This window comes from Mus pahari, chromosome 14, assembly GCF_900095145.1.
Source record: "Mus pahari chromosome 14, PAHARI_EIJ_v1.1, whole genome shotgun sequence".
NCBI classification, from domain to species: Eukaryota; Metazoa; Chordata; class Mammalia; order Rodentia; family Muridae; genus Mus; species Mus pahari.
The window spans coordinates 34,798,863-34,822,329 of record NC_034603.1 but is presented as its reverse complement, the minus strand read 5'-3'; the positions used below and the strand labels follow the sequence as shown (position 1 = coordinate 34,822,329).

Genomic DNA, 23,467 nt, shown 5'->3' with positions numbered 1-23,467 from the left:
GAGAGGGAGAGGGAGAGGGAGAGGGAGAGAGAGAGAGAGAGAGAGAGAATAAGAACATGGTAGGCAGCAGGTATGTTATAGTAAGCCAGGCCAGAAGAGCATATTGAGGCGGTATTTGAAGACTACAGTGGCAGTCACACAACTTTCTACTCTCCTAAGCCATTTATCAGATCTTAACAAATTGCTAGGTTCGAAAAAAAATCTACTGTTCATTACTGGCATAGTATCGCACAGCAGATCCCTAGAGTGTGTGGATGAGGACTCTTGGGAAGAATCTGTGTCCACAGAGACCGCTTGACTTGCAGGGACATGGGGAGACTGGAGTATGGCAGGTCCAGAGGCTACTTACCCTGTCTTAGGCTAGTGCTAGCCCCTGAACAGTCATTCCTTGCCCACATCTCTGTCGGAATTAACCTCATGTTAGTAATAGGTAAAAACCCCTTTAGAATCTATTACCGTAGCAGACAACTAGCTTCTACCAACCCAAAGTTAAGAATGTCCTCAGATCGCATCTGAGGGACTATATACAGCAAAGCCCCCCTCCCCATCTTACTATAACCACCTCTCTGATGTACCCACCAAATATTTTAAACTTGCCCTGATTTATGACTTTTTTTGTTCTATAAAATCCATAAAACTTTATAAACTGCTTCCATGTTGGAACATGGAATTCGAGGTACCCTAAATCTGTGTTTCCAGGCCATAATCACTCAAAATGGCTCTGGAATAAACTCTTTTATTTCCCTTTTAAGGTAAAAGCTGTTTTGGTTTGGTTTGCAAATGTATTCATTTTATATAACTGGAATTTTATATTTTAACTTATAAAAATTATTTTAAAGTTTTTGTATATCCTAAAAAAAGTCAAAGGAGATTTTTATTTATATATTTATTTCTGTGTATGTGTGTGTCTGTATGAGTGTATGCCCCATGTGTGCAGGTGTGTTTGGAAGCTAGAAGAGGGTGTTGGATCTCCTGAAGGGAAGTTACACTAGGTTGTGACCCTCTGGACATGAGTGTTGGGGACTGTTAACCACTGAGCCATCTCTCCAGCTCCATCATAATATAGAAACCTGAGAAATTCAATCAAATGTAGCAAAGAAAGTGATAGGAACAGCCCAAATGGCAGGCACCCTCCCCTCAAGGTAGAGATAGAGTAGAAGAGAAGAGGAGAGACCTGTTGTGTTAGCTAGCTTTCCCTTTGTGTTGGTTTGAATAAGCTTGGCTCAGAGAGTGCCACTATAGGTATGGCCTTGTTGTAGGACGTGTGTCACTGTGGGGTAGGCTTTGAGACCCTCCTCCTAGCCACGTGGAAGACAGTCTTCTCCTGGCTTCCTTTGGATGAAAATGTAGCACTCTCAGCTCCTCCAGCATCATGTCTGCCTAGAAGCTGCCATCTTCCCACCTGGATGATAAGGGACTGAATCTCTGAACCTGTGAGCCAGCCCCAGTTAAATGTTGTCCTTATGAGAGTTGCTTTGGTCATGGTGTCTGTTTACAGCAGTAAAGTCCAAACTAAGACACCCTACTGTCACAAATATCTTATAAAGAGAAAAGGTTTGTTTTCACTCACACCTTTGAGCATCTTAGTCCATGGTTGCTTGGCCTTGCTGCCTTCGAGCCTGTGGGGGAGCAATAATTTACAGCAGAAGTGTGTGGTGGGGTAAGATGTCCACAGCATGGTGCCTGGAAAGCAAAGAGAGGAAGAGAAAGAGGCTGAGGTCTCAGTATTTCCTTCAAGGACATGACCTCGAGGTTTTAACTCTGTTCTATGAGGCCCTTCCTCTTAAAGCTTCCACCCTTTCTCAATAGTGCCACGATGGGGACAAAGGCTCTAAGATATGGTACTTGTAGGTATTTGGTATTCAGACATGTGTACATGCCCCAGATCTGCAGCTCACATGGGCCTACTCTGCTTTGCTCTGTTCATACATGTCCTTCCACTTGGTGCCCAGAGCAGCGTTTAGAAAGTTCTCAGTGGCCATTTGTTGAGTGAAGGACTGAAAGGGTGTTGCCTTGCACAGACTATGGGAAAAGGCTTAGCAAGCTGTCCCATGCCCTTCCCACATGAGCATCACTCCCTGGCCAGCATCTCATCACTCCTCCAGAGTGAGCAGGCACACCTCAGTATCTAGCAGCTTGTCTGACCCTGTGGGGATACATTCACCCCACCCTACCTCCAACTTCTCTCTGTCTGTCTGTTTCTCTGTCTGTCTCTCTCTCTACACACACACACACACACACACACACACACTTTCTCAGGGACTACCTCCCTCCCCTTATCCTTTTGTTGGGCTGAACCTGAGAACGTTGCTTTGACCTTGTCTTTGGTGCCAGTCCTTAGTCTGGTTTCTGAGTTCAGTCCCAGAAAGCTGCCACACCCTCTCCTGCAGGTACATTCAATGGGGCTCTTTCTTCTCTCTTCCCTGTGAAGGAGGCCCAATGGAGTCTTTCCAGAATGACATGCTTGGAGTTGTCATGTGGATTCTGAGCCAAACCCCGAGTGGGGATGTGTACATATAAATCAGCCTGAGGCAGAAGAGGGTCTCTAATAATCACAATAACACACAGGTGAGATACTCACTTGGGTTCCCAGCTGCCGCATTTCTCTGTTCAGAGCCTTGCCTGGATGAACCTGATCTATGGCTTCACATGTTCAAGGTAGAATAAATTCCTGAGGACTTGGGAATCTTTGTATTATGGCCATAGCATGGGGTTTCCTGGGACAAAGATAACATGATGCCTGCGTTTTATTGAACGTTTACTGCCTTAGACCATATTTAGTCACATTAGGAAAGTGTCAAACTGAGTGATTTTCAAACAACAATACATCACTTCTTATGAGTAAAAGGCTGGAAGACAGGAGTAGAGGACTGCTTAGCAGGTTGAGGTGAGAGGCCTCTTTCAGGTGGCAGCTGCCTGGGTTCTTGTAATCTCCCATGGCAGAGAGAGAGAGAGAGGGGAGAGAGAGAGAGAGAGAGAGAGAGAGAGAGAGAGAGAGAGGGGAGAGAGAGAGAGAGAGAGAGAGAGAGAGAGAGAGAGAGAGAGAGAGAGAGAGAGAGAGAGAGAGAGAGAGAGAGAGAGAGGATTTTCTGGAGTCTCTTCTGGAGAGGGTTGTCTCTATAAGTTGATCACTGTTCCAATTCCCCACCTCCCAATACAATCACCTTGAAAATTAGATTTCAACACTTGTGGGGGAGGAGACCACAGATCACATTGGGGACTACAGGGTACTGGCAACACTATCTGAATATATTCTTCCGGCACCCTTTCTTATTTAATCTTGGGGTACCTGATGGGTAATTGCTATCGTCATATTGAGACGGCTAGGCTGACTCCAAGACAGGCTTCAAACTGGCAGTTCAAGAGACTAGGCTTAAGAACTGGGCAAATTCAGGCAAGTCAGTTACTAGGAAAAACACCCAGACTTCAAACAGCTAGTCAGAAACTGCCCCGTCCTCAGCTGCCCTGCCATCTGGCCTGAATCAAGGGCAATGGGTCAGCAACAGTTTCCAGACCTCCCCAGCGACAGTTTCCAGCCCCCATGCCCCAGTAATGGTTCTGGAATGCCCCTAGAAATGGGCAAGATATAGGTCACCCACCCCAGAATCCCCCTATTGTGCTTTAAATCAGGCCTGCAAGTTCACTTGGTTGTCTCCATCTTAGAATGGGAGACCCCAGCATGCTGAACTTCTGCAGAATAAAATACTCTGCTTTTACATACTGTTTGAGTCCGGGGTATCATCAAGGCAGGAACATGGTAGACTGCAGCTAGACATGGTGTTTAAGAGGTAGTGGAGAGTTCTAAATCTAGATTGGCAGGCAGCAGGAAGAAGAAGATACTGGGCCTGGTTTGAGCAGTTGAAACCCCAAAGCCCACCCTCAGTGACACTCTTCCTCCAATAAGGCCACACCCAAGCCAACAAGGTCACACCTCCTAATCTCTCTCAATTAGCACCTGCTCCCTAAGGACCAAGCATTCAAATAACATGAGCCTATGGAGACCATTCCTATTCAGACCACAACAGGGGGGTTGGAGCCTGCCTTGATGCCAGGAAGTTGGTGGCAGGAGATGTGGACTCAAAAGCCAGATGGAGAACTCCCAACCTCGCAACAAGATGAGGAGCCACGGAAGGATTTGATACAGAAAGAGGATCCGTGTGAACAGAATGCAATGATATGAATGTATGAAAATGTCACTGTGAAACTCATTACCTTATACGCTAAGTTAAAAATGATAATGAGTTAATGATGGGAAAGAATTTTGTGTTTGGTGCCAGGTGTGATGTTACCCACCTGCAGTCTTTCCATTTAGGAGATTTGAGGCAAGCACACTGTGAGTTTGAGCCCGGCCTTGCCTACTTAAGGAGCATGTATCACACAGAAAATAAATATGCATATATGTATGCATATATGGGAAAAAATTTACCCTGGTGCATGTAGCATGGATTGCAAGAGAGTAAGTCCAAGGGAGGACACAGGTAGGACCCTGTAGCTAATCAGAAAGAGATGAGTAGACAGGCTGCGTGGCACCCATGAACAGCGACAATGACAGTGATCTATGTGTGGGGCAGTGTTGGCTGCTGTAACAAGCAAGCCTCACTGTTTTATCCACCCAATAAAGTTGTTCAGTTCAAGTCATGGGGCTTCCTGACTACAGAGACCAGAGCTTCCTGCCTGTGGTGGTTCCATGTAGAGCTGGATAGCCCTGTGAAGAGAGATCTGAGCCTACAAGGCTCAGCCTGCAGGCTCTTCTACTCAGAACATGGTCACAGCTTCATGCAAGGGCTCAACTGCTGTTCTGCAGAGCCTCGCTACTGAGGAGTAATGGGTGAGCTTTCTCAGTCCCAAGAAATAGGCACCCTTGAGGGATAGTGCAGAAGGCAAGGTGGTGCTGACTCGTGAGCTGCTGTCTGTCAGGAGTGGCAGAGGGAGGCGTCAGGCGTGGCAGAGGAAACCTTTGCTCTGACATGCTCCTGTTGGCTCGCGAGCGTAGTTCACAGTGACCAGCTCCCTTCCCAAATTCTCTACTTCCAATCAGCTCACAAGTACTTGCCAAAATTTTACATTCCCTCCTGATTCAAAATCATGCCGGCCATTCCAATCGTGTCTGGTCAGCTTTGAGCTACCTTTTGTTATTATTAACAGTTAACTTTATTCAGTGTGGTATATGAGCCTTCTATGGACATTCCCAAGTAATGGGCCAAAGGAAACAAGCAATTTTTTTTTAATTATTAACCTTCGCACAGTTGCGAAGATAAGGGCCATGGAAAAGTAATTTGGCCATGATCAAGGAACCGGAAGACCCCAGGTAGGAAGTATAGGCTGTATCTAGGGTCTGTATACTTAGCCTACATTTCATGTCATGCCATATGTTCAGTAAGATTATCTTACCTTAATTTTTTCTTTTTTTAATTAAAATGACACCACACCTTTTACCTTCTTAAAAAGTTATTACATCATGTGCCCGCTTTCCTTTCCTCCCTTCAATCCCTCCCATGGATCTTTCCACTTCCTTCCTTGCTCCCTCTTAAAATCATGACCTTTATTTTTAATTATTTTTAAACATATAAACACAACCTGCTAGTCCATTTAGTGTTATATATATATATATATATATATATATATATATATATATATATGATTTCATGGTTGACCACTACACCTGCACCTAAGACTCAAGGAACGCCTCAGAAGAGGGAATGGAAAGATGGTGAGAGCCAGAGAACCAGGAAATCTGTGCGACAGTGTCTTTTAGAAATGACAGGGAAATCCCACCCACAATCCCTCAGCAATATGGCTTCCTAAACAAGACTCAAACAAGTACAAAAGCAGCAGCCATGGTAACATGGATGAGGAAAAATCTCACTGAGCCTCCCTGTGGCCAGAGAAGTGCAGGATCCTAAGGTATGCTGAGAAACAGTTTTCCCCAAGGGTGAGCCCTCCTGAGAGCTTACCTTAGTTTTGACAGCAATAGACATTGACACAAGAAAGACAGACAGACAGACAGATGGATGGAGGGATAGAAAAATAGAGAGAGAAAGAGAGGGAGGGGAGGAGGAAGGGAGGGAGGGAGGGAGAAAGAGAGAGAGAGAGAGAGGGAGAGGGAGGGAGGGAGGGAGGGAGAAAGAGAGAGAGAGAGAGAGAGAGAGAGAGAGAGAGAGATCTGTTCTCTTTATCCACGGCTGGTTACATGGAGTGACCTTCACCTTCCTCTGCCTCATTAGAACAGGTGGAGCAGCCTGAGGGACCCTGTGTGACTCTGTAGCCCTGCGTGACTGACTTTTCCCCACCTGGGTGTCAGGTCTGGAAAAGTTTCTGTTGCCTCAAAAAGGGCAGAGAGGGAGCGATCACAAATGGGAAACCTTTGCCACTTACTCTCCCTTCCTTCTCTCTTGGGATATTAGAACATTTTCAAGTACAAACAGAAGAAAGAAACAGCAAAAAGAAAAAGAAAAAAAAAAACAACATTCACTTGAACTTAAGTTTTCAGGCTCCCCCCGACCCCAAGTACCTCCATTCCTCTGTAACTGTGGGTTTCTGCTTCCTCAGCACCTCTTCTCACATCGAAATCGACAGATGCTCAAGTCCCTCACATAAAATGCCATCATATTTGCGGATAGCCTAGGCACATCCTTCTGTTTAAGGAACATGCCGGTGACTTTGAGTATGATATTCGGTGTAAAAGCTATGTGAATACTGTGCTTTCTAACTGAGAGAGGGTAATGACAGTCAGAGGTCTGTACGTGTTCAGTACGGACACAGTTTTCTCATTGTTAGTCTTCCGTTGGTTGAATCTGCAGATGTAGAACCTATGAACAATGACTATAAAGTGTATAATAGATGTCAACCTAGTAATGTGTATTTGGAGTTCATAAGAAGCCATGGACCTTTTAATTATTTGCAAGAGAAGCCTGGGTGGCCCCAGGTTACCTAGTAGCTCCCTAGACAGCACCAAGGTCACGGACATCATTCCACTTTCTCTTGTGTTATGTATGTGGTAACATCTTCCATTCTCAGGGTCACTTAGAGGACTTGAGGTGGCAGTTGCAGCTCCCACCATCAGATCTAAATCTGAATTAGGGACAATGGCTTCAGGCAGATGTTCTTTGTTGTTTCCTGAGTAATTGTTCACATGCAAATCCCTGGTCAGCTCTTAACAGGGAGGCCAGTGGGTATCTGCAAGGGAAAAAAAAATCACATTTATCTGGTTAATAAAATAGAGGTTTTATTTAGTCAAGGTTTCTATTCCTGCACAAAACATCATGACGGAGAACCAAGTTGGGGAGGAAAGGGTTTATTCAGCCTACACTTCCCCATTGCTGTTCATCACCAAAGGAGGTCAGGACAGGAAATCAAGCAGGTCAGGAAGCAGGAGCTGATGCAGAGGCCATGGAAGGATGTGACTTACTGGCTTGCTTTCCCTGGTTTGTTCAGCTTGCTTTATTATAGAACCCCAAATTACCAGCCCAAGGATGGCACAACCCACAATAGACCCTTCAACCCTTGATCACTAATTGAGAAAATGCCTTACAGCTGGATCTTATAGAGTCATTTCCTCAAGGGAGGCTCCTTTCTCTGTGATAACTCCAGCTTGTGTCAAGTTAACACACAAACCAGCCAGTACATATACACTGGGGAAAAATATACCAGACAGGCAAGTCAGACTCTCTGACGCTTCCTCCCAGGCTCCAGCTCTCTGGCCAAACGATGTCAAAGGGTTATATCATTTTTTGAAGTAAGACATAGAAAGGAGAAAAGATTGAGTTTAGAACAGTTTGAGTATAAGCTATTGGAGGTGTTCTGCGAAGTTTTTCTTTTCCTTTCTTTTCTTTTCTTTTCAATATATTTTTTATTTTTACTTATGGGCCACATGTATGTTCCTATGTGAATATACGCCACTTGTGTATGGGTGCCCAAGGAGGCCAGCAAAGATTTTAAGAGTCTTTGGAACTGGAGTTACAGGCACTTGTGACTACTCCCTGTTCCACACGGGTTCTGGGAGCTGAGCTGAGATCCTTGGGAAGAGCAGTAAGCGCTCTTAACCACTGAGACATCTCTCCAATCCCCAGGTGAAGATTTCTATGGCGGGCAGAATGTCGGAGCCTCCCAAAGATGCCAGATTGGAATCCCTGGAACTTGTGGGTAGGTTGGAGAACCTGGAGAAGAGGGCTTTGGTGATGTAGCAAAGAATATTAGAGGTTGAGCTCCACCCTACCCAACGTACGTGTTGAGGTCCCTGTCCCCAGGCTTCCAGAATGCAGCTGTATCTGAGGCAAGGTCTTTATAGAGGTAACTTATGTTAAAGGGGAACATGTGGGTAATGTTGGTCAAACATGGCTGGTGTCCTTATAAGGACATGAGATTGGTCCACAGACTTGCATGGACGAGGGGACCACAGCCAGACACAGAGAGGACATGCCATCTGTAAGTCAAGGATGCTGGCCTCAAAGAAAACCGTCTCTGGTCCCTTTCCACCACCTCTCAGCTTCCATAGCCACAAGAACAGACAATGTCTGCTGCCTAAGCCGCCTGCTCTGTGGAGCTTTGTCATAGAAGTAAGTATTAGTCAGCTAGAACAAAGAATCTGAGCTTGAGAGCTTTCCCTGGGCTCTCCCTGTGAACCTGACATAAGGTCTCAGTAGAAGAGGCCCACATAAGGCCCAGAGCAAAATTCTTTATGAGGCCGGGAGGAGACAAGAGCAGATGGGATGACTTTGCAAGCCAAACCCTTCAAATTTCTCTCTCTGGAAAAGGAGTCTACAAATGGGAACACGGACAGCCAATGCAAGCTGTATAAAGTAGGGGATGAATTCCTCCCTGGGCCCTCTAGAGGAAATGGCGGTCCTGACCATGCCTTGTTTTTAGCCCTCTGAGATTCACCTTGGACTTCAGGCCTCCAGAGGTGTAGGATAACACATTTTAAATAGTCTCAGTAGGAAGCTAACACAACCATTCATCCAAAATCAGATGCATGGAGATGGTTTCGGGGGTCATCCTTCTACATAGCCACAAAGTCATTGTCACATAAGTCATTCAGAGAACTGTTGAATTTTTTCTTAAGGTTTGTTTATTTTAATTTTTTGTGTACATGTGTTTTGACTGCATGTGTATATCCACAACCAGGGCCTACAGAGGCCAGAAAAGGGCATTGGATCCCCTGGAACCAGAGTTACAGATGGTTGCGAGCCACCATGAGGGTACTGGGGACTGAACTGGGGTCTTGTTGAAGAGTAGCCAGTGTTTTTAACCACTGAGCTATCTCTCCAGGCCTGGAGAACAGTAAAGAAAAGATGGGGACTGCTGAAGGAAAAGTTTCAGAAAGGGGCAGAACCATACTTAACGCTGGTGTGTTGAAGGTTGGATTTCTGAACAGTGTAGATAGGCAGAAGTGTGGGGAGCCCTTGGCCCCCCAACCCCGAGCATATTCTCCAAACATGCACCTATATCAGAATTTCAAGGCTGAGATGGATGGGTTTCAGTGAAAGACTGCAAAATTGAACAGGACCAGAGGTCAAGGTGGGCGTTATCTTCTCCTACTAGCCTGGTTCTCCTCCCCCTAGGTCTGATGTGAACACCTGGCATCTCTGTATTCCAGAGGCTGGCTTGGGAACAACCATCTGAGCGTCCACCCCCCCCCCCCCCCCACTGTGATCATCTTGTAGTATTACCTGAGGATCCCCTGGTCTTTCTTCTCTAGGGATTATCCCCATTGTTTCTGAGGTCAGAGCTTTCATTACTCATCCAGGTTTGGCTGTGGGCTTGGGTAATTGAAATGTTTGCTAGAGATGTGTGAAGAAGAAACAGAAGAAGGGAGGAGCCAGAGCCTGAGAGGTCACTGGTGCAGCTGAGGCTGCAAAGGGTTCCCGGTGCAGCCCAGGAAAAACACACAGTCCCAAACCCACCAGTGTTTTGTCATTTATTGAAGACCATTCCAGCTTAGTATGTGTGACTGAAGGACATTGACAATGACCCTTCCTCTCCCCCACCTTTTTTTTTACAGTCACTTTAGTGGCTTTTCCAGAGGAACCTGCAGGACAGTGGGAGATGGTCTCATTTGGGGGTACCCTTTAGTGAACCTGTCTTTCCTTTAGTGTCTAAGACCTAGATTATGAGTGGCCTAAGGTTCCTCTCATCTGTACCTGCAGGTTTCGGGAAAACAGCATAGTCCTTCTCAGACTGAAGTCCTGCCCACAGACCTAAGGAACTTGGTTACAGAGTGAAAGTTCTGGCTTGGGCCAGCAGAGTCTCTGAGCTGCCTGGGACTGTCAGAATGAAGTCTCAGGCATGAACAGCTGTCCTCACGCAGGCTAAGCACAGATAGGCTTCTAGGGTGGGAGAGGAAAGTCAGCTCCAAATGGATCATTTCCTACTTTGATTTGCATTTGGAGCATCTCTCCTGAGCTCTGCTTGCCTCATCTAGACCACAGATTAGTTCTGGAATGTTCTTTCTTCAGGTTAAGTTTTGGGTCTCTATATTGAACTTGTGGGATCCCTCTGTGCCACCATCGTCTCAGAGTAGAGCTACCAGTCGCAAGGATGCTCCTGAGGAGCCACGCATGAAACTGGCTCTGTTTTTATTTTCCCTGGCAGCCTTCTTGAGAAGGGAAATGTAGCAATGAGGGTGTATTTTAGAAGTGGGCAGGGGTGAGGGCAGCCTTGGAATGCCTGGTAGAGAAGAATGAATATGGCAGGCACTGTTAAACAGAAAACAGTTCAATACAACATTGATTCCATTAGGCGTTGGGTTAGATTAAATTCTCCAAAACAGAAGAGTGACAGGAGAAGTCCGTAATACAGTCCAGTGGGATGGTGCTGCTCTTGTCTTCTGAGATGACTGAAATCATTACCCAGAATGCTTTGTTGCAGAGACATGGCATCCAACCTGGCTGCACTCACAGATTCCCCCCCCCCCCCCCCCCCGCTTTCATGAGGCAATGGTCTTTGACAAAACTTTCTGAGATGTGCTACTTTGGGGGTGACTCTGCTTACTTCCTGACCCTCACTTTTGTGGGGAGTTTGGTGCAGTCTTGATCGCAGGTACTGATGTGGCTGTGAAAGATGTCTAGAACTTGAAGATTTCCTGGCATTGTGATTATCCCCAAACTCCCTTCCGTTGAGACATACTTGACAGTGATGTCTCTGCAAAGACCTTCTTCCCACAGCTCTGCCCAGACAATGAGCTCTCAGGTCAATGAGGTGCATGGGGTGTGGATTCCAAGTGAGCTGGCTGTGAGCTCATCTGTGTGTTCCCTTTCACGAAGGCACAGAAGGTTGAGAGGCTCCATCACAGGGCTGTCCTTCCATGTCAGGAGAGAGGAGTGGTCTGAAAGCCCTGTCATGGAGGCATTAGACATCCGTGGAGGCACTAGGCAGCATTTCAATAACCCCAAGGTTGGTTCTGACCTGCCTGTATTCAGGGAGTGGGTGGACTGCAGAACCTGGGCTCGATGATGTGAGTCTTTATGAGGAACATGATCTTCTTCAGTGAGCTTTGAAAGGCCAGAAGCTTCCCAAACTCTGACTTTTTAATTAGGGAGTCAGTGTGTGTGTGTGTGTGTGTGTGTGTGTGTGTGTGTGTGTGTGTGTTGATTCCACAAAACAAACACTTCCTCCAAGGAATGTCCCACAATGCAACAGGAACAAAGATGGATTCTGACTGCCTATAGAAGTACTGTGAATGACTGAGATATCTGGAGACCCGTTGGAGGTTGTTTGCCATAGCGTTTCCAAATGCCCAAAGGTTAAGGATGAAGAGTCAACCTGAACCAATGCAGTTCTTGTCACTCAGTCTGATACCAGGTACTTCCTCTGCTCTCTGGCCTGGCCTTGCCTGGAACAGCTTTGGAAATCTCTTATAGGCACCTGGTCTTTTGCCTAAAGGCTTCTTGGTGTCTATAATAAAGTTTTGAGGGCACTTACCTCTTGGGATATATCTACTTGTTAGGCCCTCTGGAGATGCCTCTCCCAATCCCTATTGATCCCAGGAGCCTGCACCAAGGAGTAGCTGGATGTAAGGCCCTTGGGGGGAAGGCATGGGAGGAAGTAGGCAAGAGAGAATGGAATAACATCCGGGAGCTATGCGGAATCCTAACTCCACCCTGTCTCGTTCCCCCTAGCTTCTCCACATGCGAGGCAGTTGCTGACTACCTTGCACATTTTACTCATTCCAAACACTTCCTTCCCCTTCATATTCAGCAGGGGTGAACATGGTCTCCAGAAATCTATCTCCCTGTATTTGTTAGATCCATGTGTTCCCGTGGTCACCCTAAGAACTCAACATGGAGGATTGCCAGTTGGCTTGGCCATGTTTCTCCCTCTTTCACTTTTGGAAATAAGATGACATCAGAGACCTAGGCCCAGAGAAGGGAACTCAATAAATACTTGCTTGTTTGGTAGGGAGTAACAGGGATGAGGGAAGCTGGGATTTTTCTTCTCATTGAACCTAACTCTAAAACCTCATGCAGCGTGAGTCAGACATGGCATCAATCTCAGGTTAGGTCTTGATTGACAGGAGGGGGAGATGGTCTTACAGGTCCCATCTGTGACCTTCTATCCTTCTGTTCTGGAGCTGTGTATACGCACAGATGTGGTGGGGAAGGAAGTTAGAACAATGAGCTAATTCTTGGCTAATTGCTAATATGAAGGCGTTCTGCAAGAAGGGCATTGGAGGCTCAAGGGGAATCGGCGATACCTCTTAGCCTGCATATTACCTCTTGTGCCAATACCATATATTTAGGAGCTAACTTCCTTGGCTGTATAAATTCCAGATGACTCCCCGAGGAATGGTCTGTCTAGACAGTGTTTCCCTCACCCCATCCCCATCACTGTCCAGATTTTGGAATGTGTGATACATGAGACATGTCCTTCCTCTTGTAATGTTAGTCAGTGTCCCATCCAAGGAGGGAACCAAGGCTGTCAAACCCAGTGAAACTGTAGTAAGCCTTATCTGCTTGGTCACTCTTGGTTCCAGAAGGATGCAGATGGGAATCTAAGATCAGGCACACAACTGTAACATACAAGTTCTCCTTGGGAATGTAGTCAACCCCCAAAGAATTTCCCAGCATGCACGAATTGCCCTTGGCAGAGAGAATGGGATGGATGATGGCTGAAATGCAGGTGCCAGGGATGAGGGTAATGAGAGTATCCAAGGGCGCCGCATCCACAGCAATGGGAATCAGGTGAGACTCAGCCAGCAACTATGCTAGGTTGTATGAGGGTGAAGCCCTGAGCTCTATCCTGTCCATAGGGCCAAGAGGAGGGTTTGCCTGGATCAACTTTGTGGTACCTACAGAGAAGGTAGGAGGCTGCTTATTGGTCAGCAGATCTTCTGGACAACCCGTCATCAGCGGTTCAGGAGGAAGAACTTGAGGCTTTGGAAGAAGTTGGACTTCTGCCTTTGCTTCTGCTTCTTTTTGATTATGGGGACCCACACCAGCCCACACACCAGCATCATGAGTCCCAAGGACAGGAAGGCAGGCCCTATCATCCTGAGCACTTGCACAACCTTATGATTCTCTTCCAAGATGTAGGCCACACAGGTGATGGCCACGCCGAAGAGCAGAATGGCAGCGCCCACTGACATGATGATGATGGGCTTGTGGTAGATTTCCCAGTTGCTTCTGGGGGTGGTGGTCCAGACAGACTCGCTTCTGGAGCTGATGCACAGGGAGCTGGCTGTCTGGCTGGGTAGCAGGTCCTTGGACTCTGGTGACCTCTCATCTACCTCCAGGGCCTTGGGAAGCACCTCCATCGTTATGGCTGTTCAAGAACGGGGGACACCTAGTATTGGCGACAATGAGAAAGGATGATGAAGTCAAAGAAATCCTTTCAGATCCTTCCTGAACTCTATGCCCTTCTCTAACCTGGCTATCAGTAGAAGGGAATACAGTACATGCATGTGGAAATTAAGGGTAAAAGCAGGTAAAAATCTGCATAAATTAAAAATCACCCCAGGAAGGGCATCCCGGTCAGGGAAGATGGCTCCGTGGGTAAAGAGCTTGCCATGCGAGTGTGGGAGCTTGCATTTGGATTCCCAGCACCTTTTAAAAAGTAGGCATGGTAGCGTATTGAGGTAGAAGCTGGAGTAGGGACAAGAGAGTTCTGGGAGCTTCCTGGCCAGTCAGCTTTGTCAAATCAGCAAGCTACAGGTTCAACAAGAGACCCTCTCTCAAAAGTTAAGGTGGAGAGCAATTGAGTTTGATGCCTATTGTTATCCTCTGGCCTCTAACATACATTCACATACACAAGAGTGTCCATCCACACTCAAGAGCACACACATACCGTTCACACCAACTACAAAGAAGTGTTACCAGATAGCAATTTTTTTGTTTTGTTTTGTTTTGTTTTCTAAGACAGAGACTCATTATGCACTCTGGAGGCAAATTCTGAATTTGCCTCTACTTTCTGAGTGTTGGGGTTGCAGGCAAGTGGCACTACACTGGGTTGATGTCATGTCATTCTGACGTCACCTTTAGTATTTAAAGCAGTCAACAGTGCTGCATTTAAGAACAGGCACAAATCATAGTTTTTTGGAGTAGAGTGTCATTTTCCAGCCCAACCGCTCTCTAGCTGTGTGATCTCAACGGAGTTATCAACCTCTCTGTTTTCTTATCTATAAAATGAGAGTAGCTTCCTCACAGGGGCTTCGAAGGGGTTAAAGGAGTGCAGGTGTAGACTGTGCTTGGTCGATGCCCAGTACGTTCCAGGTGCTCTGTAAGTGCTGTCATTTACCCGTCAGGATGGCAACGCTTGTGTGCCAGTATCTGCTTAAATCTTCTCTCATCAGACTACAGTAACATCGTAATCTCTGTGCACTGATTCAGCCCCATTTTACAGACTGGAAAGCAGAGGCTTGCAGAGGTAAGGCCAATTGTTCCTAAGTTTTCACCAGCAGGATGGTGCAACTTCAAGCACCTGGGATTTTAGGAGCTTTGTCTACTTGTGAGACTTGGGTTCATGTGGTGTCACATGATCTTCTACCATGTAATGCTCTCCTGACCCCACCCACCCCACCCCTCATGTTGACCTTGTTGTGGCAGAGCCGAACCTTCCTGTTTTGCTTCAGTTTTGATTTGCCTCTATGTGTCCCCAGGGTTCCCGATGGGGTTGGGAGGGTGGCAACTTAACCTGACTGGGGTAAGCGCGTGGAGCCTTGGAGAGGTGGCTAAATTAGTGGAGGTTGTCAGGATGGGATGGGTGTCTGTGTTTGGGTTCTTGTGCATTTCTCAGAAAAGGAGGAGAGGCCAGACACACCTTAGTACTTCCTGTCACCCGTGTAAATTCCCTGTGCCAGTTTCTGATATCGATAACAAGGAGTCAGAACCTTGTACCTTCTCAACTGAGCAAAATAAACATTCTCTCCTTAAAGTAGCCGGTTGCAGCTGTTAGATCACCGTAACAGAAAGTGTTAATCTAAGGACCTGCAATCCAGCTCAGCGGATCTTTTAACATCTCTCTAGATCTCTTGGTCCCTGGGGTTCCCTCAGCTCCTGTTCCTTCACTCACTCAGGGGATGCAGCTTCCCGCGTGAATGAAGTGATGCAGATCGGCTGACATGCTCTACCTGCCTGCTAGAAAGGTCCCCATCTGATCAGTGTGGTCTCAAATTTATTCAAAGTGCGATTGAAGCCTTTCAAACTGGAAATGTGTTCTAGTGCAAACACCCGTGTGCCTGCAGTGAGGCAATGAGAGATGAATGACTGATAAAAGACTACCCCCCCCACCCCCTGAAACTGTGAACAGGCTTTGTTTGGGAGGAAGATAAGGCTGAGGGGGCCCAGAGGTTTGCCCCACATCACGAGGATATATCCGGTACTGTGCTTCACGCCCACGAGTTTCTGTCCACCTTTGATGGAATGAGTAAGCTCTGAGTGCATCTCCCCACTTTCTTCCCTCCTGCCTCTCCTTTCTCCTGTTCACTCCCACAGACCCAGGTGTACCCTCTCTGCGCAGTAGGTACTTTACCTGTGAGTTCCTCCCAGAGCTTCTTGTGCAACAGACCTGCTGACTTCAGTGTGCACACACAGGCCAACGTAGGACCCAGGGTTTCTCCTGCCACAGTCAGTCTACCGGGGGAAGGTGGGCTGTTCGATCACAACCATGATGATTTCCTTCTTACTCAATCCAGTTACCAAGCTAGTGAGAGCACCCTGGCTGACTGATGATGAAGGCAGGGTGCGTTTGGGAAAAAATATGTCCTCACCTCTGGAGTAAAAGGCAGCGTGGGGTAAAGAACATCTGTCTGGAGCTGGGGGCTCCCCAGTCCTGTGCCTTGGGAGCTCTTTCTGTCTTTAGTCTTCCTTTAATGTTGTACAAACTAATCCCACCTCCTTTTCTCCACCCATCGCAGCAGCTCTGTCCTGAACTGATCACTGGATTATTTCCCTACATCTCAAAGCACACTCCTTACAGCTTCCACTTTCTAGATTAAGCAATTATAGACCCCTCCCCACTGACAGGAGGAAAGAAAAATCATGAAATTACCGAAGCCTTCAGAAACTTGACATCATTCACATTCAGATGCACTCCACGGAGAGAGAGGAGCTGTGAGAGTCTCTGCTTTCAAAAACTGCCCTGGTGTTTTTCGTAACCATAGGCACGGAAGTGCTGGCTTCCTTTGGGAATGGTGGTGTATTTGCATAAACTAAGCCATCATTTAAAAGGTGATCTTCTAGCCAGTGGGCTGGGGGCAGGGAAGAGACATAGAACGTGCTGGAAAACCTTGGGGATGCTTGTTTCAACCTGTGGTCACCGGTCACCAGAGGATGCGGTGAGGAGGTGAGGAGTCGTCTCAGGAGTCCTCTGGGTACCCACCCATTCCTTAGCACTTCTTAGGGAAGACCCAGGGCAGACATACTGACATTGGAGAGGTTCAGGTTGCCAGGGGATGGGGGTTAGGGTGGGGTGGAGTTGGGGATTAGGGGGTAGGCTGGACCTTGGGAGGGGGCGGAGCTGGAATGCAGTGATTTTAGTTGTGTCTGGGACAAGGCCTGAGGCTGGACAAGGAAGGGCCAGTTCTACTGAACTGCTAATATGGGGTATGACAGGTCCTCCTGAACAGAAAGTGCCACATTAGAGGCAGGGGAAACGATTTTTAGCTTCGGAGGAGAGGGTGACATGATCACTAGGTTTGCTGAAAGTGCCCACACCTTTTCTTTGTCTCTTCAACACAGTTACCAGCTTAGCTTCCTTTTGCAAGGGCTCAGGCTGTGGCCTATAGGAGCTTGGACAACACATCTGTGACTCCCTGGCACCAGGCTAGCTTTTCAGGTCACTGTGTTGGGGATTGGGGATTCAGGCAGAGGTCTTTAAATGCAAAGCTCTTTGTGGTACACAGCAACCAAACTGCTGAGTCCCAAGGGATCAGCTACAAGAATTTGAATTCTTTCCTTTGGAGCTTCCTCCATCCCTGAATTAACTTTTCACTGAATAGGAGAGGGGGGTGGATATAGGTCTGTAGTTCCCTAACATTGTGTGTGGTAAAGCACAGCTTCATCCCATAGTTATTCTATTTAATCTACTTAGAGATTAGGCCCTCCCTTCTCTTTTTGACATTGGAATAATCTTCATTTTATGAAATGCCTGTGATTATTGATTTTATTACTAGTAATTGTACTTGTCTGTCTCTCTGTCTCCTGCATTGATTTTATTTTCCTTTTATACAGCTATCATCTGTAATTGAGCCATCATGTAGGTATCCATCTGTCATTAATCTGCCATCTATGTATGTGCATATGTCTGTCATCTGTCAATCATCTATCCATTCATCTATCATTCTATCTATCACCTTCCTAGATTGTAATGGGTTCATAAAATCCAAAAAAAAAAAAAAAAATGGGAACCCGGGCTGAGATGACTTACATGGATGGAGGGTGGATCCTTGGGACCCAAGGGGCAAGGAGTGTTTGTTGATGGTCACTGAAGACGAGACACTGCCTGAGTCCCCTGGAGCAAGGACACAGGAGTATGCTTTCTCTTCCCTTCTTGCTTCTCTTTTCCTTCACTCCTCTCATGTCTTCTTCGTCTGTGACCGGGCTGGAGGCAAGGGACAACTACCGATAGGGGGGCCAGGCAGGACCAGGCCATGGATGAGACTTGGTGCAGGGAAGACTTAGGCCCAGTCACTCACAGCCCTAGGGAGCCTATAGCATAAAAAGATTCAGGTCTTTGGACCCCAGAGCTCAGAGTGGTGTGGGGGTAGGGCAGACATGTATAAACTGTAGGATCCTAGGCAGGTACTTAAGCCTCTAGAAATTCAGTGCCCTATATGTACAAAATAGGGATCATAAAGTATTGGCCTCACAGTGTTGTTGTGATTGTCAAATTTCATAAACAAAACACTACTGTGCCACATTGTGATGATCAAGGACTAGCCCCTCCCTTGCTACTATGATCATTTTGTCCCCCTTTCCTTATCTGTGCCGTGAAGGAGTTGGGTTGGGTGACTTCTAACGTTATTTTGGAACTGAGTATTTAGGTTTCCATAGAAATCAGCAATTGAGGGGCTTCCCTACATTTTATCATAGTCCTCTCAGGATTCTGTTCTTTGTCCAGCTCATTTGGGCCATGGTTTCTGAACAGGTGGAATTGCCATCTCATTGCCACAGATATGGAGTCTATACAACTGTGGTATGTTTAGTGGCATCTGGAGCCACTACCTACCAGATGCCGGTAGCAACCATTCAGACCCCACTCATGACAGTTTAGAAATGAGCCCAAGCATGAGCAGATGTCACCTGGGAGTAAAATCATTGATGTGAGGTACCACACTGCAACATGCAAGCCTTTCTTCCTCTCCCTTTGCAAACTGTGGGGTGGTGTGTGTGTGTGTGTGTGTGTGTGTGTGTGTCTCCTTCCGTGCCTCCAGGGTAGCTGGCTCACAGAGCAGCACTTAGCTCAGAGGAATTGATCTTGGTGTCACAGCTTAGAATTGGGGTGGGATGACACTTGGGGAGCTGGTCCAGAGAGAACTACCCTTTCAAACTTCAGTTGAGAGACTGGGGTTTAGTTTGTGTGTTTTAGGGGACCCCTCACTCATTGTAGTGTTATGCTGTGCTCCTTGGAAGACTCGAAAGAACCCCAGGATGTGATCCAATATGGAACAAAGATAATTTTTAAGGTCAAAGAGCACAGAGAGATAGAGATAAAGATAGATAGATGATAAATAGTTGATAGATGATAGATAATAAGTAGATAGATTGATAGATGATGGATGGATGGATGAATAAATAGATAGATAGAGAACATGGGTGGGGAGGAACTGGGGGAGTTGAGGGAAAGGAAACATGATCAAAATATATTTATGAAAAAATTAATTGGAAAAAATATTGGGACTCGTGTGAAACAGATGCCTCACTAAAACCACTGCTGGCCTGTCATTGGTGTCACTGGCACAGACAGTGGCAGGAAATTCCAGGGTGAGTTCTTGCCAAAGAGCTTAATGAAAACATGAATGAAGAACAGAATCTGGAGGCAGATTGTCCTAGGTCTGTGTTTACTAGAGGAAGGGACAGACAAGTCACTCAGAGAGGGAGAGCTGTGGTGAAGAGAGGTGATGATTGTTTTACGGTGGCTTTTTAAAAAAATGAACACAGTTCAGCTGTCTTTAAAGTCCTAGACAATGCAGGGGTGGGACTGGAGAGGCCAGTGAAAGGCTGCAGGACTGAGCCTCCGGAACTAACCATAGATTTGAATGTCTGGGGCCCTCGGGGCAGTAATTTGAGGAGAATCTGTAGCTCCCAGAAGTCAAGTTTAGGAAGCCTGAAGCAGGTTTAATGGGTGGAGTCTTATTCAGGATAGCAGCTGGGCAGTGGCAGGTTGTGCTGTCTTCAGGAAGGGGAGGGCTCCATCGAGGGGCCTCCCACCTAGAGGTGCACAATGTGCAGAATTCAACTCTGCCAGACACAAGAGTCTTGGCTGTGATGCCATTTACAAAAGATTTGAAGCCAAATAATCCTAACTGTGCTGGGAGAGGTCAGGAGAGTGACCACTTGAGGAAGGGTTAGATGCTGGAACTGATGCTGCTGGCAGCGTTCTTGGGTCCCAAGAGGCAGCCGCTCCCAAAGTCAGCTCCCAGGGGAACAGTGCACTGGTGGTATGACTATTTCCTGTTTCAAATTCTTGGTCCCTGAAGTGTTACACCAAGAAAATTACCAGCCATAGCTCAGTGCAGCCCTTTCCTGGGATTCTGATGAGAACACATTTGGAATAACTAGGGAAATATGATCCTAGGATGGATGAATCTTTTCCTCAGGGTGAATTACATTTCCCTCCTTAGGGACCTGTGGCCTCCCATCCACTATCAGCATGACTTTATTTACATAGCTCAGGACCTGAGGAGGGGGTGAAGAGGGAGGGCCCTGAAGGGAACAAGTGCAACAAGCAGAGGTGGTCCCTGTCTTCTATTGTAGTAGATTCTTCTAGCACACTGCCAGTTTATTTCACTTATTTAAATAGAACATTAAAAATTTGATTGTCATATAGTTGAACACACTTATGAATTATAATGGGAGGTTTTGGGTTTTTTTGTTTTTGTTTTTGTTTTTGTTTTTGTTTTTGCTTTTGCTTTTGCTTTTGTTTTTTGAGATGGGGGTCTCACTGCACGACCCCAACTGCCCTGGAACTTACTGCTAGTAGGCCAGACTAGCTAGCCAATCATAGAGCTCTGCCTGCTTTTGCTTCCCAACTGAGGTCATTAAAGGCATTCCCCACCCCACGCAGCTTTCCAATATGACGTTTTGATACTACCTATATAGTTGGATCTCAACATCCACAGATTCAATCAACTTTGGATACAAACTATTTGAGAACAGCTAGTTAGTTTCCTTACATACAGACTTTCCCTTACCATCACTTCCTACACAGTATCATGGAACAATTTCCACTTCTGAAGATGACTGCTGCATTCGGATGAATGAGGAGCACAACAGGAGCACTGCGTTTCCCACTGGCGTTCTGTTGGGTATTACAGGCAAGTGTCCAGAGCTTACAGGCAAGCCGGGGAGAATAGGCAGGAAGCAGACATAGTTTCCCCTTAGGACACAGCCTAACACGATTAGCTGGAGAGGACTCAGAGGCCATTTAGGGTGTACAGGAGGATATGCATTTGGTGCTAAGTGGATTTTCACCATTTTATAAAAGTGTCTTGCATGTCCTCAGATTTTGGTATCCATGGGGGTGGTTCTAGAACCGGCTCCCCAAACAGATTCCAAATTAAATCAGTGATTAGCACATCTACTTCCTCAAATAGTTTAGAACTTCTTTGTGGTGAGAACACTTAAAATCATTTATTCTAGTTTTTTTTTTTTTTTTTTTTTTTTTAACAGAACCTCATGTAGCCCATGCTGGCCTGGCATTTTCCTCATAGCTCCACCAATGGCCGGGAACTTCTGATTCTCTTCCTTTCACAACCTAAATACTGGGATTGCAACCATGCACCAACATACCTCACCAGTCCAGCTGTATTGACAACTGAAAACATTTGTTGAGGCCTTTCCCGTGCCAGGGACAGAGCCAACATCTGCCATTATGTCCTCCTAGCTTTGGTCTGTCTGGTGCCCAGCTCTGAACCTAGAGCCCCACACATGCTAGGCAAGTGATCCACCATTGAGCTATAACTCCAGTGTGCTCCCTGCACACTTCTGTTCTCATTGTCTCTGCCTCTACTTCTCTCTTTGACACAGGCTTGTTGACTTGCCCAGGATAGACTGAAGCTTGCAATCTTCCTGCCTCAGCCTCTTGAACAGCTGAAATTACAGGTGTGCACAACTAGACCCAGCTAAGTGTTTTTCAAAGATTTATTATTTTGTGTTTTCAAATGATTATTTTTAATTTCATGTATGTGAATGTTCTGCCTGCATGTGTGCATGTGCACTTTGTGTGTGTGTGTGTGTGTGTGTGTGTGTTTGGTTTCTGGAGGGTACCATAGCCCTTGGGACTGGAGTTATGGATGGTTATAAGCTACCATGTGAGTGCTGAGAACACAATCCAGGTCTTCTGCAAGGGCAGCATATGTTCTCCATCCCGCTAAGCCATCTCTCCAGTCCCAAGCTTCCCCACCCCAATGGTTGAACAGTTTTTGTATTTTGTACAAATGTTTACTTTGCAATACATTACAACTGCATAAAAGTAGAATTTCGGAATCCTAAACAAGTGCTTAGTTGCCACTGCCAAACTCATTAGTTCGTGTGTGCTGTCTACCTCTGCTTCTGTGCTGTCATTTCAGTGGACGTAACAGAGTGTTCAGAGACATCAAAACCTAAGACACTCACCATAGCAATCAGGCTCTGATGGAAGATATCAGGGAACTGGTAAAGAGTGGAGACGGAGAGCAGCGTGGAGTCAGGTAAGAGGAGAGTCGCACCCTAATTACAGGAGCGCACAGTAGGTAGATCACTCTGGCTGCAGGATGGAGAGTTAGAAAAGAAGCCAAGAAGGATGCAGAGTAATTTAAAACCGATGCAGGTGGGAGACGGGGCAGCTTGGTGTTTGGTTGTAGCCATGGAGATAGACAGAGTAAAAGCTTATTAAAGAGTGGAGTCAGCCTGACAGGATGATAACTATGAGCCCAATTGCAAAACATTTAGGGAAAACGAGAGTTAGCTGGGTGATCACAGCTAAGAGAGACAGGTGGGATACACACGCTGCTGCCAGGTTAAAGAAAATGGCATTCAGTTGGGTTTGAACTTGACACAAGAAACAGACATTTTTCAAAGTAGGAAACAATGCCTTCAGTATTGCACAGGACACTTCCAGTGTCAAAATGATTACTGTTTTTCTGAAACTCAGTTTAAGTCAGTGGCCTGGATCTGTTAAACCTGGAAGCCTTATGACTGATCTACTCCGATTCTCAACTGAAAGGAGGGTTTTATTACAAGAGTGATAAAGCAGAGCCTGGAAGAACATTGGGGAGCACTGATGAAGTTTCTTGGGGTTTATGAGTGAAGGAAAGAATGTTCCCCTCCTGGGAGTCTCTGGGGAAGAGCATATATGGCAGGCAGTAACTGTTAGTCCACATTTAGCTCAAGTCAAAGGAAGGAACCAATATCATGGGGAGGTTGAAAAAGTTGGGGAATTGATTTGTGAGGGACTCTGAAATCCAGAAGACACCCAGGGAAGGAATTAGGAGAGAACAGATGGGTCTGTGACATAGCAACGTCTTGGGAACATTCGGAAAGCCTCTGCCATCACTGAGACATGATTGCTCTGGAAAGAGATGAGGTTAGTAGGTGGGTCATTTACTATTATTCTTATTTTTTCACATGTGTTTGTGTGGGTGTGCATGTGCCACAGCTAATGTGTTCAAGTCAGATGACAGTGTGTGGAAGTAGCTTCTAGTCCTTCACCACGTGGGTCCCTGGACAGAATGCAGGCCTCTACCCTCCATGACAAGTGTCTTTACTCATTGAGCCATCCTGCTGGTTCTCTCTCTCTCTCTCTCTCTCTCTCTCTCTCTCTCTCTCTCTCTCTC

At 46.4% G+C, this 23,467-nt stretch overlaps 1 protein-coding gene across 1 annotated transcript in view; it reads right to left on the bottom strand.

The window, feature by feature from the left end:
* Positions 1-12,289: 12,289 nt before the first annotated feature.
* Positions 12,290-23,467, bottom strand: part of Pirt (phosphoinositide interacting regulator of transient receptor potential channels) — a 15,691-nt gene continuing 4,513 nt past the window's right edge. The window contains exon 2 of the mRNA XM_021213818.2: positions 12,290-13,779. Within this exon, the coding sequence (XP_021069477.1) occupies positions 13,343-13,750 (408 nt within the window). The 5' untranslated portion in view covers positions 13,751-13,779 and the 3' untranslated portion in view covers positions 12,290-13,342. The remainder of the gene's footprint in view (positions 13,780-23,467) is intronic.